Source organism: Cololabis saira, chromosome 4 (assembly GCF_033807715.1).
Source record: "Cololabis saira isolate AMF1-May2022 chromosome 4, fColSai1.1, whole genome shotgun sequence".
NCBI lineage: Eukaryota > Metazoa > Chordata > Actinopteri > Beloniformes > Belonidae > Cololabis > Cololabis saira.
The window spans coordinates 33,487,791-33,501,199 of NC_084590.1; the positions used below are offsets into that span (position 1 = coordinate 33,487,791).

General features: G+C 39.5%; 2 protein-coding genes across 5 annotated transcripts; one reads left to right on the forward strand and one right to left on the reverse strand.

Annotated features, from left to right (window-relative positions):
• Positions 1 to 283: 283 nt before the first annotated feature.
• On the forward strand, positions 284 to 5,763 carry LOC133441835 (uncharacterized). 4 transcript variants are annotated; one of them, XM_061719513.1, is made up of 6 exons: positions 284 to 398; positions 2,116 to 2,339; positions 2,474 to 2,563; positions 2,872 to 2,940; positions 4,231 to 4,321; positions 4,825 to 5,763. In XM_061719513.1, exons 2-6 carry the CDS (start codon positions 2,205 to 2,207, stop codon positions 5,625 to 5,627), a joined length of 1,188 nt encoding a protein of 395 aa, XP_061575497.1. In that variant the 5' UTR covers positions 284 to 398; positions 2,116 to 2,204; the 3' UTR covers positions 5,628 to 5,763. The 4 variants fall into 4 exon arrangements, with proteins under 4 accessions (XP_061575497.1, XP_061575499.1, XP_061575496.1 ...); XM_061719512.1 differs by lacking the exon at positions 284 to 398 and having other exon boundaries at positions 2,096 to 2,339; XM_061719515.1 differs by lacking the exons at positions 284 to 398; positions 4,231 to 4,321 and having other exon boundaries at positions 2,085 to 2,339.
• zgc:112083 (uncharacterized protein LOC550461 homolog) lies at positions 5,444 to 12,978 on the reverse strand. Its single transcript, XM_061719511.1, has 10 exons — positions 12,781 to 12,978; positions 12,506 to 12,695; positions 10,161 to 10,387; positions 9,965 to 10,076; positions 9,725 to 9,877; positions 9,557 to 9,631; positions 9,218 to 9,338; positions 7,962 to 8,100; positions 7,718 to 7,842; positions 5,444 to 7,063 (listed from the first exon to the last, which is right to left on the reverse strand). The coding sequence occupies exons 2-10, from the start codon at positions 12,651 to 12,653 to the stop codon at positions 6,631 to 6,633; spliced, it is 1,533 nt and encodes a 510-aa protein (XP_061575495.1). The 5' UTR covers positions 12,654 to 12,695; positions 12,781 to 12,978; the 3' UTR covers positions 5,444 to 6,630.
• Positions 12,979 to 13,409: the final 431 nt, after the last annotated feature.

Consider the following 13,409-nt stretch of genomic DNA (forward strand, 5'->3'; position numbering starts at 1 on the left):
AAATGTCTCGACTACCAAGTGATCTAAAATAACATCAATATCAAAAGCTGCTTTATAAAGTTATGTCCCAACTTTAACAAATATATCTGTAATGTACGATTGCCCGTATCCTCTGCGTCAGGAAGGTCTGGAGGGCTGTTAGGATTAGTTTAAGCCAATAGAAGAAGTTAATGGGTTTTACTGGTGTTGATAACTAACACTGACTAATTGAGTAGGATCAGCAAACCCCCTAAAACCAGTTCAGGTTGTCCCTGTAGAGATGAAATCACCGCTCAGACACACAGGGGATGAGCAGAGGGACGACGGCTGAAGCTGAAACACAAGAACACAGTTGAAGTATTTGTTTTTACTCCGGTGAACAGGCCTGAGGAGCCGGATTTTGTTCATCCAGCAGAAAGGTAGGACACACATTTATCTGACGTATTTGCTTTTGAGCAGGGAGAGAAAATACATGTTTTAACCATACGAGTATGTGTGATGTTTTTTGTTGTTTTTTTTAAAGTTAAAATTCTCACACCAAAAAAGTCATGATATATTTTTTAAATCTGACACTAACATTTAGTGCAAAAATGTATTAATTTGTCTGTTCTTGATGAGTCAAAGTCCTAATTATTTCCAGTATCAATTAATCAGGACTACACAGAGTTCAGGGTAACATCTAAGATACTCAGTTTCCAGTTATCTAAACTAAATAAATACATATTGATACATGATAGTGATGAAAAGTTAAAAAAAAAAAATCGGTTTGTATTAACATTTAGCCAGTAGCCAGTACTTGTGACTGAAACATGAGTAAGAATGGTCTTAGATTCATCTTCTAAGTCACTGCAGTACTTCTGACTGATGGATCTGAGTTAATAAACTTGTGATACATGAGAGTTTCCGTACATCTCGCTCTCTTGTTGAATTTCTGGTGCCCTTTGTGACCTCGGACGACACAGCGAGCCGTTTCCGATCTCTAATTCATCCATCTGAGCACCCAACAAACAGCTTCTTTGTGAGTTTGACCTCAAGCTGAAGGAGAGAGAGGTTTCCTCTCCAAACCCGTCCACTGCAAAAAAAAAAAAAAAAAACAATACAAAAACTAAAACTATCTCTGAAATTGAAATTCAGGGAAAGACGCAAGACGATTTGTAGTATCTGAACTCTGAATGTCTAAAATAAGACTCCACTGAGCACCGTTATGCATAAATCCATAGATTTTGTTTTTTTTATGTCTGACACTGAACATCAGTGTTTTCTTATTTTGTTCAGTTGGTGTTCGGAAAGCCAGATATATCTTCAGATTAGAATGACAGGAACTGGATAAAAACAGCAAATATTAATATAGGCTGGAAGCAGATTTTGCTTTTCAGTTAAAAAAAATGCGGAAAAATTGTCAAACTAACAAATAAACAAAACAATGAGGAAAAATGTCATTTTTCCACTGCTATGTCAGCTTTGATGGTGAAGATTTTTGGGAATCAGATCCTTTGAATATGAAACTTTTTTTTGGAGGGTTTTCTTCTGTTTGTGTGTGTGTTAAAGTCAAACGCCTCCTAACAGCTCAGCCTGCTAATGCAACACAAACATTGCAGGCTTTTCTTTCTGTAGTTTACAGCGAGTGAACTGATGAACTGGATATCAGATTGCTCCTTGTTCACTAACAGCATTACTAATCATGTGTCCTTGGGATGGATAGATTTTAAATTAATTAAATGGATTGGCACACTGAATACCTCAACTGGATTATCATCTGTAATGCAATCTGGTGTAACAAGATGCTCTTATTTCCTTGCAGTCTTTAAGTTGCCGTGAGCACAAATCCTCATTAATGATCTATTTGTGTTGATCAAAACAGTCGCCTTTGCAGAACAGTTCATATGTTTTCTAGATTTTAAGATTTTAAGATTGAGGCAGGACCATCCTGAGATTTTACTGATTGCTCGCTCTTAAAACAAGAGGTTGGTTCACATCATACGCTGTATTTTGAAAAATGTCCTCAAATATGGTTGTAAATCATGAGGATGAAGTTCCACTTTACAGCTTTCTTCAGTATAAACTGACACATCTTGTTGTGGCCAGTCTTATCACCGAAATGTCAACATACAGCTAACAAATCTGAATATCTCGTAGATGTTCTGAGATGTGGGTCTGATCCATCAGGCTGGGTCACCATCTGAACACATCTGCTTGAGAGCCTCGGGTACACCTCCCTGCTGTCCATGTCTCGTGTGGACAGCCTGGTCCATCAGCATCCACACATGCATCAGCAGGACCAGCAGCGAGCCTTCACCTCCACCCTGCACCACCCGTCACCCATCCTTCCAGCTGCAGTCACGAGAGCTCAGGACAGAAACGTAAGCAGAGCACCCCGTCTACGACTTTCCATTGGATGTCATCGTGAAGGAACTGTCATTTCCGCCAAAGCCATATCACTGTTTTAGAGGTTTCAGTCTTAAATGCCATTCAGCTGCCTCTTCTCTTGGTCCAGGTCAACACGCATCCTCCCAGGGGATCAGGGGCCTGCTTTTCTGCCCTCCGTCCCCTCCAGAGCACAACCCAGAGGTCCTCCAGACCAGTGGTGAGTCCTGCAACACACCAGTCACGTCTAATCTTTCAACATGGCAAATAAACAATGATTACTTTACGATTTAAACCAGCATTTTTAACACAAACTCAGAGATTCACAATAAAAGCTGGCGACACAAATGCTTATATGGTTTTCACTCCATGTTTCTGGCAGAGAAATGAGAGCTTATAATCAATAACTTTTCCAAAAAACACATCATTCTTTTTTGTTTATCAGGCGGAGCTGTTAGTACTCTGGATATAATGTAAATTCTAATTTATTACCATTTCTAATTATGCATCTATTCATTTTTTACCCAGAGACACCGGCGGTGGGCTGCACAGCATGTCTGCATCGCATGGAGGATTTACTACCACAAACAATTTGAGGTAATAGGTGCATCACCTTTTTCAGTATTAACCGTTTACCACAGAAATAACTATATTGGTAACTTTAGTAAACATATGTGCAATAAAAAAAACAAAAACAATCCTGAAAATCTTTTTACAAAAGCGATAACCTCTAATTTACCTCTACGGATAAAATCTGCATATTCCAAGTATTAAGCTGGGTGCCCGGGAAAGAGTTAATATACATTCTTGGAAATAGTCTGCAGTGAGTACGAGTCTGGAGAAATCATTTTCAAGTCGTCACTGAAGGTCTTATAGAGAACTCTGACAGGTCAGCTCCACATGGCTATTCACCACGCCCTCCATCCCAATTCAAGTATTTAGGGAAAAAAAAAAATCAGTTATTTTTTTTCTTTTATCACCACCCACCCGACCCCACTAGGTGATGAAGCCCATAAACGGGGACCAGAGAGAATGCAGATCTGCCAAATGATGTTTAGTGGAAGCAGACATTATCTCATTACTGATATGATCTACCAAAAGATTCCTATTTCCTAATTATTAGTATTGACTAATACATAGATTAGACTTTTGTTTCCAGTTCGTTAGAATGGTTTTATTTGTGGTACACAAGGCAGTGAGAACCAAGTGAGCCTAGTTAGGTTCCATGTGGATGTCACCCAGGTGACCTAGTATGCATATCGTGGGGCACACTGGAATTCTGTAATTGAGCCACCTGGATAAATCCTCACATATCTCTATCCAGAACTTCTGCACAGGTGCACAAAACCATAAAGCATGCATATAATTATCAGGGGTGTTCTCTGTGCATAGGTATTAGAGGGTGCAAAACCCACCTTGAACATCCTTTGTCCTGTATAATGTGTTGTGTAAAGAACTTTGTACTGTATAAATTGCAAGTTTGGATTCTTGGTCATAGTGAAAGTATTTAAAGATATTTGTGACCAAGAAATTTGATTAGTGTTAAGAGATAAGTCAGCCTCCTTTTTTCTTTTTTAAGTGTTTCATTGGATGTAATCTCACACCTCCACATTAAAAGTTTGGAATCAGCATTCTTGCTTATTTTCCAAAATCTTACTCAAGTCTGCAAGACTATCATTTGAAAATGTCTCGAATTTTAAATGTAATTTTATGGGGACTTTTTCTTTGTAATTATTAGCATTTTATACTCATTGCTGTTTTTAACAGTTTTAGTCTAGATTATTATAGATGATCTCTTATTGCATCACTGATATGCTGGTTTTTGTTTTGCTTGTTTGTTTTTTAACTGGTTGCATATTGAACAAGAAAATATGCTATATTTAACAGAAAATGCAGCAAAAATCCAAACATCTTGGTCTGCTGGGTCCAGTACAGCCCAAAGAGTCTCAGCAGCCGTCCTGCAAACACCCAGATTTAGGTGAGTAGGAGTAGCCTGGACAGCCAACCACATTCTCTTCAATACAAGGAATTATGTTATGAGAGAAAGCTTTCACAAACAGGTATAGCTGGCAAATCTATTTTTGAGTCCTGCAATGTACCAAAAACAAAAGCCTTTTAAAATTGTGTTTATAGTTATCAGTTATCACAAACGCTTGATTGCAGTTGTTGCTGCTAAGGGTGGCCCAACCAGTTATTAGGTTTAGGTGGCAATCGCTTTTTCACACAGGGCCATGTAGGTTTGGATTTTTCTTCTTAATTTAAAAACGGAATTTTCTGTTTACTTGTGTTATCTTTGTCTAATATTTAAATTTGTTTGATGATCTGAAACATTTAAGTGTTACAAACATGCAAAAAAATAAGAAATCAGGAAGGGGGAAAACACTTTTTCACACAACTGTATATGTTATATTTTAAAGCTTATTTAAATTTAATTAGCACTATATAAGTGTAAGCCATTTACCATTATTTCTTGCTGTCTAGACTCTCCACGTGGACTCTGGGCATATGAAAACATTGATGGCAGTTGTGAAACTGGAAACATGGCAGTAAGTATAACTCCAAACAGAAGTGGGCCCTCCTACCTTCATCCATGTTGTGTGACACCGTTGGAGGGCGTCCCACAACCCGGCAGGCCGCTCTGGGAAGAAAAACCTGTCAAGGAGGAACACACGGGTAGCCAAACTGACACGAGAAAGCACTTACCTCTCAGAGGAAACTCCTGGGATGCTGAGATGATTCCTGAGCTGAAAGGAAGGAGCAGAGGCTCACTGGACAGGAAGAGGCAGCTCGAGAGGGAAAACTTCATTAAAGTTAAGAGGATGAAGAAGGAAACTGAAGACAGTTGGTCTGGATCTTCTGCGACTTTGCACTCCGACTCATCTTCAGTTACAGCTCTTGCACATCCATTCTTACACACCGCACAAGTGCAACACATTAGCAGCTTGTGTGTTCTGTATCCCAACGGCTGTAAATGCCTCATCTCCTATCCAGGCACTGAGCTGCATCCTTATTCATGGGAGCCCACATGGAGCAACAGAGGGGAGTTCTTAGGGACATTTTGTCCAAGATCGAACAACTACATGAACACTTTTAATGGTTTCTTTCCAGCACCACTTTATTTGCCCATTTCCCCGGAGCAGGAAACACTTTACCTCAGAGAAAGGGACATACTCTGTCACTTTAATAACCACTGTTATGACAACTGGATGTCCTCAGTTGCTCGATTTAAAAACAAACATAACAGAACAGCTCCACCCAGGACAACAGTTACTGATTCATGGTGAGTCTGTGTATCATTTCAGTAGCTTCTCATTAAGAGCAGGGAGGAAAAAAGAGGATTCCTTATGAAGAATAATGATCTTAACATTTGACACATGTTGTAATGATTCACATGCTAAACAAGGCACTTCATTAAACATATTACCATCTATGTGCTTGTGTATTTTTTATATTGAATTGATAGATTGTATGAAAACTAGTTGGAACCCACCCGCCTGAAAATCAAGTCATTTCTCAGTCGTTTCACTCGCCTTTCTGTCCAACAGCCAGCAGGGGTCGACTCACGGGAGTCAAAAAGAAGTCCAGATGAGGTCTAGAAGGAACTTACACATTTTCCTAATTAATCATGGTCCCAAATGCTAATTTGGTACTTCCTTAAACACAACTGGATCCTGTACGTAGTTAGATTAACACATGTGATAAAAGTTCTACAAATACAACATTTGAAGCTTCACAATCAAAATACAAGGTCACAAATCCAACATCTGTCCACTGATGTTGAGATAAAAAGTAACATTCCTTATTAAAATAGGTGGGCTGATATTGGCCATTTTGTATCTACGCTCCTGTCTGGACATAGAAAATATGTAAATAAAAAATAAGATTCATTACTTAACAAGCAAATAAGTTAACTCAAAATATAACAAGTTTATGGGGACATCATCTGGCTCAAAATCAAAGTGCTGAACTATAAAAATATTCATCTTGACAGCGTTATTATATAATCTATAGATGTGTTTAATAAAAGTCGTATATATTCTTTAATTTGGACTAAATTCACAAGCTTAATCTTCAGCTAGACAAAAGATGAGAAACGGTTGCAATTGCATTAAAAAAAAAAAGAACATATATTTAAAATGTTCAAGAATAAGATTCAGCAACATTTTAAGGCTGCAATAAATAAAATCCTGTTAACCCCCCTGCGGAGCAACATCCTGGAACTATTCCACCAAACTGCAGCTACCCGAGAACCTGGACTGGGCATGTGTGCTGCGATGCCGTGCGCGGTCACACCACGTCCATGCCGAGGCCCCTGGCCACCTCCGTCAGAGCCTTGACGGCTCCAGAAGTCCCGCCACCGTCGCAGTCCTCCTGCGACGGCCCCCCGGGCTCGTCCTCAGAGGGGGGAATGGTGCTCATCACGCAGTAGACCGGAGACTCGCCGCCTCGGGGGCTGTGCTGAGACGACGCGTCCTCTCCTCCGGAGAGGTCTGACGAGTACGAGGAGGAGGAACTGGAGGAAGGCGAGGAGGATCCCGTGGGGGAGCTTCTGCCGCTCTCTGGGGTGACGGCGGCCCTCTTGCTCCGGCTGCTGGTCTTCTGACTTTGTCGAAGACTCTGTGGCTTTTTAGCCATGTTCTTCATGATCTCCTTTGTTACCTCAACAGTCTCAAACCGCACCATGTTTACTTTTAAAAATCCATCGACATCCTTCCGGTATCTGCAGTAAAACCACACAGAACGACAATGTAAACTCATCTCCAAATGACTCCTGATGGATTCTTAAATCGTGCTAGGTCAGGGGTCGGCAACCCAAAATGTTGAAAGAGCCATATTGGAGCAAAAACACAAAAAACAAATATGTCTGGAGTCGCAAAGAATGAAAAGTCTTGTATAAGCCTTAGAATGAAGGCAAATGGCGAAAGGAGAAATGTTGAGAAAAAAGTCAAAATGACGAGAAAAAAGTCAAAATGTTGAGGAAATAGTCAAAATGTCAAGAAAAAAGTGGAAATGTCAAGAAAAAAGTGGAAATGTCGATATTAATGTTGAAGTACAATCTCGAGAAAAAAGTGGAAATGTTGAGAAAAAAGTGGAAATGTTGAGAGAAATGTCGAAATAAAAGTCGAAATGTTGAGAAAAAAGTCAAAATTTCTAAATATCGAGATCAAAAAGGAAATGAAAAAGGAAGAAAAAAAGAGAAAAAAAAGGAAAAAAGAAGAAAAATAGAAGAAAAAAAAGAAAAAAAGGAAAAAAAAAGGTCAAACATTTTTGAAAAAGCTCCAGGAGCCACTAGGACGGTGCTAAAGAGCCACATGCGGCTCTAGAGCCGCGGGTTGCCGACCCCTGTGCTAGGTGGTCCCAACAACTGACTCACCTGAAGCGTGAATGTCCAGAAGGCCATTTCAGCTCATGCTTTTTACGAAGATGAAGAGTGAGAGTGTAACACCAAGAGAAGACCTTATCACAAATGTGGCATTTATACTTAGACATCCCCCCGACCTGTTGGTAGTAAGTCAGTTATGTGATTAAAATAACAAAACACTGTTACAGCAGGCTGTAATAATAATGATCTGAGAAGGTTTATACTCCTTGCTGGAAACTACTTGGTTTAAACAAACCTCGTGGGCTCTCTTGAAGTGATGGCTCATGGTTTGGAATGTGTGACAGGAATAATCGCATCCCTCCACCGTGCAGTGATACACGGCACCCTCATTGTGAACTTCTGTATGCTTCTGGAGATCGCGCTGATTCTTAAATCTGGAATTTAAAAAAATTAATAAAAATGAGAGAATAAAAATGTAAAAACTTTTAAAACTACAATTAACGACAACCTTTAAAAAGTCTGTCAAACCTTGCAATTTTTTTTAGCACATATTTATATTTTCTTCAAAAACTTCAAATCAAGAGGTTTTTGTGTATCGTTTTACGTTTTTATAGAAAAGTTGTGCTTAAAATTTTTTTTATCTTTTTAAAAACGAAACAAAAGACATTGGTTTAAAACGGACAATTTGGGGATGGAAATCAGGGGATGAGTTCAGGGACAAATCTGAAAAATAACTGATTAACACAGGCTGCTGTATTCAAAAATGCAAGTTTAAACATTTCCATTAAAAAGAAAGCAATGTACTATGAATTAAGTACATTTGTTTACGTAGGTAAAACTGTCCTGTGATCTAACAATTCAATATTTACTAATTTATTTTCATGGATCCTATGCCAGAAGAGATTATCCACTCGGCAGGTATGTATTACTGTTGAAGGCATCTGTGAAGGCAACAATACTGCTGAATGATTCCACATAAATGCCTGTAGGTGAAGCCTTTCTGATTTCAGCAACGCGTCACCAAACCGGATTCTGCATGAACCACTACAGAATGGTGCTGAGGTAAAGGAGGGTGTTCAATTGGACTGGCTGCAGTTCAGACCTGTCACCTACTGCTAAGGCTGCTGGGAGGCCAGGAGCTACCAATCAAGCAGAAGTTTTAAAACATTTTGCTTACAAGTGTACACAAATTGGTTTATTCTGTTTCCTAATGCTTATAGTGTTTTTAAAAAAAACCTGATGATACAAAACAGCAGTTAAACATTTACTACAAACAAAATGCAACAAATTCAAAATAAACTAATAATAATTTAATGACTTCCACATACATTCCCAGTCAAGTATAGGTTTTATGGGTTTGATGGACCCCATCCTTAATTTAAATTAATATTGTGTAATGCAGCAGTTAAAATATTATTTTTAATTAACACCAACTCCTTTTAATGCAAAGTTAACTGATAGACTAACTTTAAAGGATGTTATGTTACCAGTTTTCTGAAGGTACATTTAATATCAACTGAAGACACAAAATCAGCTGTTTACAAAGTCCACCTTTTGTCACAGAAGTCACATGGGAAGGGTCGCTCATCACAGTGACGGAACCTGATGTGGATCTTCAGAGCTGCTAACGTGGTGCAGGTCATATCACAGAACGGACACTTCACTTGATTCACTGCAAGGAAAAGTTAGAAAGAAGCGATTATAAACAATGCTTGGCAGGATTATCGAGAGCTGGTTGAACAGTTGATCAGCACATCTCATCGATAAAATCCCACATCAACCAGTTTTATAGATTTTATACATGTCAATATTTATCAACTCATAATTACAAAAAAACATTCTGATCAGATCGTAATAAGGCAGTGAGCAGCTTTTTTTTTTTTTTTTTACCATGTTGACGAATGTGATCCCTCAAAAGTCTCTCACTGGGAAAGGCTTTGCCACAATGTTCACAAACCAGGGACTCTGTTTGAACAAGAATATTCACAGGAATTAAAAATGTTTAAAATATTTTATACCCCACAAAATAAATCTCAACGCCATGGTGTAATTTTGTACCTATTGGATCAGCCTGTCTATGGAGGTGATCAAACAGCTTCGTGTTGCTGGAAAACATGCTGCCACATGTGGGACAAGCTACAAGTCTCTCCTGAGTGTGACTCCGCATGTGTTCCCTCAGCCGGTACCGAATCTTGAAGAAGGCGTCACAACCTGTGACAGAGCCATGAATTATCACACTGTGAAAGGGCAAACATGGTAACGCGGACACCTGTTCAGCCTCGTCCTGCTCAGTCATACCTGCCCAGCTGCAGAAGAGTGCCTGCTGCTGCTGTGGAAGAGCCTGCGGCTCAGCACTTTCTACATGATTGTCCACATGGCGGTAGAACCACTCAGGATTATTAAAGGTGCTCTGTTGAGAGACATAGATATCAATCCCAGTGTCACAGTGGTGTTTGAATCATTAAAGGGACAAACTCAAACTCAAAATACCTACATCACAATGTTCCCACTGGCAAGCATATTGGTCTGATCCTTCGGGCAACAGGTTGGTGCTGTGCAGGCCTTGGTTGCAGCTCGGTAGATCGGGACGGGACTCGAGCAGCTGTGACCCAACAAACTTGAGCTTACTGTGGTAGTTGTGGAAATGAGCGTGCACTTCCAGCTCTGCAGGGCTGCCCATGGCCAGGAATTCACATCCGTTCCAAAGACAAGCATATTCATCTAAAACAGAAGACACAAGTACAATAGGAATTTTAACATTTTAATTTACTTTTCATTTTTTTAAGATATTGGACTGTTTATATATGTAATTAACCAAAAACAAAACAAACCTTCCGAAAATTACATTTTAAATGCTGGTGCATATCCTGGTTTAGACTCATGTACAGGATATCTGTCAATGTTTCACAATATTGTCTTTGGTATCATTTTAAAGGGGACCTTTTAAGCATTCATTCAAGCTAAGATGTGATACATTTCCTGAATCCTTATGGTCCTGTGAGTATTCCAGTTTTTGTATTTTGTGTCTCTGTTGTTCCTTGCCTTCTTAAATTTACTCCATAAAGGAGCAGTATAGAGCGGGGTACAGTATGCCCTGAAGAGACAGATCTTCACATGGTCAGAACACATGTTAAATTTCCTTCTTAGCATGTTTGCCTGAGCATAAAGGACTCGGCACTGTCTATTAATATCCTTGTCATCAGTTAATTGGTCTGTGATGAAATGACCAAGGTGTTTAGTTTTAGTACAGATATTCACCTTTTGTCCTGTAAGATAAAAATGTGTAAATGTGAGGTCGGTGTCCGTCTTCTTTAGAACAACACAGCATAACCATACTCTTCTTGGCATTATACATTATATCATGGTTAATCCCGTACTCTGTACATTAAACAACTGTTGCAAACCGGCACTGCTGGGGGGAAAAATGGCCAAATCATCAGCATACATGAGATGGTTTAAAATAGTGTTTCCAATTACACTACTATGAACTATGATACAGCTGCCACTCAGGAAGGATTATCATACCAAAATATCATCTACAGACATGGATATTTTCAAAAATTAAAAGCAAGTTTTGTCACCTTGGGTGGTAACTTATTCATGCATTCATTTTCAGTAGGTTGGATTATTGCAATGGCATCTTTACAGGCCTCAACAAGAAATCAATCAGGCAGCTGCAGCTGATCCAGAACGCTGCCGCCAGAGTCCTTACAAACACCAGGAAACTGGACCACATTACACCGGTCATGAAATCACTATACTGGCTTCCAGTGAGTCAAATGATACAGTTTAAAATCTTACTGCTGGTCTACAAAGACCTGAATGGTCTTGGACCAAAATACCTGCCTGATCTGTTAGTTCCTATGAAGCTCCCAGACCCCTGAGGTTCATCTGGATCTGGTTTGTTGTGGTTCCCAAGAACCAGAACCAAGCAAGGTGAGGCAGCGTTCAGTTATTCTGCTCCTCACCGGTGGAACAAACTTCCTGTAGACCTGAGGTCTGCTCCAACTGTAGATCCTTTAAATCAGGCCTAAAAACATTACTGTTTACTGAAGCGTACTCTTACAATAAATACTTACCTGCTGGATGCTTTTTATTATTTAACTTCTTTTCTTATCATCTTATTCATAATTGTATTCAATCTTATTTGTTATTTACTGTTGAATTGTGCTATACAAATAAACTTGCCTTGCCTACTGACATCTGGTCTGGCCCATGGACTATAAGCTTTTGATAGCTTCTCCAGGAGACCAGTTCACGTGTGTGTGTGTGTGCGTGTGCGTGCGTGTGTGTGTGTGTGTGTGTGTGTGTGTGTGTGTGTGTGCATGCTTTATTCTGAACATTGGAAAACCTAAATTAACACATAAGTCAAAATAGTCAAAACAACAAAAATATAGATCAATAAGCAAAACAATGTTACCATGTCTGAAAAGGAGTAGAAAAAAGCATATGCTTATTTAATCCTACCCCTTCTCCCTTCTCAGAAATTACTATCCTCAGTTGATTTCAGTATGATATTACATATTTACATTACATATATACACATTTACAAACAAAGAAAATAAATAATGTAAGTAAACAAGTGACTAAATGATCTGTGGAAACATCTGGTGATTGTCAAAGCCCTTCATCCTCCCTGTACCCTGTGAAAACCATCTTTTTGTACCGCTGTTTGAACCGGGTCATGCTTGGACATTGCTTGAGCTCCGCACTCAAACTGTTCCACAACTTCACTCCACATGGAAATAGTAAATGTCTTGAGTGTTGTGCGGACACAAAGATGTTTTGTGTGTGTGAATAAATAAAGGAATTGAACCCCCAGGTTTCCCTGGTGCTCACCCAGCTCCTCCAGGGCGTCCCTGTCCCCCAGGTGGTCCCTCAGGTGCAGGGCCATGTGGTCGCTGAGCTGCTCCACGGTGCTGCCCCTGAACCCGCAGCAGTTCCACTCACACTCCACCTGGAACCGCTCCAGCCTCTTGGTGCTCATCACGACCCAGGGACGGAGAAAAACACTCCACCGACACAGGAGCTAGGAGGGAATGTCAGCCACGTGTTTAGTTCATTTACATCTGAAGACGGACAGGAATAAACCTGTTTTCGTTCATGTTCGTTACCGTTGAAGCTGTCAGAATTCCTCTTTTTGGTTTAACTTTTCCTAAACATAAGATAACATCTCCGACAACTTAACGGAGAACATACGAACGAACACTCATTTTTGGGACAATTGTACAACGTGAGGGTTGATAAAAACATTTACAAACACTAATCATATAAAAGCATCAGCGCCTGGACTGCTTTTGTTTATTTCCTGCGAGCTTCCAAACGGAAGAAGTTCTTCTTCGTGTTTGTTGTTCAAAACGATTGAGTGGCGAGATGAACGTCTGTGGAGTATACCGCCCCCTACTGGCGGCCTGCAGTATCTTCCCACGACACTGAAGAATAGAAAATTATATTATATTATATTATATTATATTATATTATATTATATTATATTATATTATATCATAGCATATCATATCATACTATACTATACTATACTATACTATACTATACTCAGTGTTGGGGTAGTTACTCATAAAAAGTAATCCATTACATATTACTAGTTACTTTTAAAAAAAGTAATCCTTTACACTACTTAGTTACTGGTTGCTGAAAGTAACTAGTTACATTACTAGTTACATTACTTTGGGATTACTCTGCAATATCACCTGAGCTGCACCAGAACTCGATTGCCAATGAACAA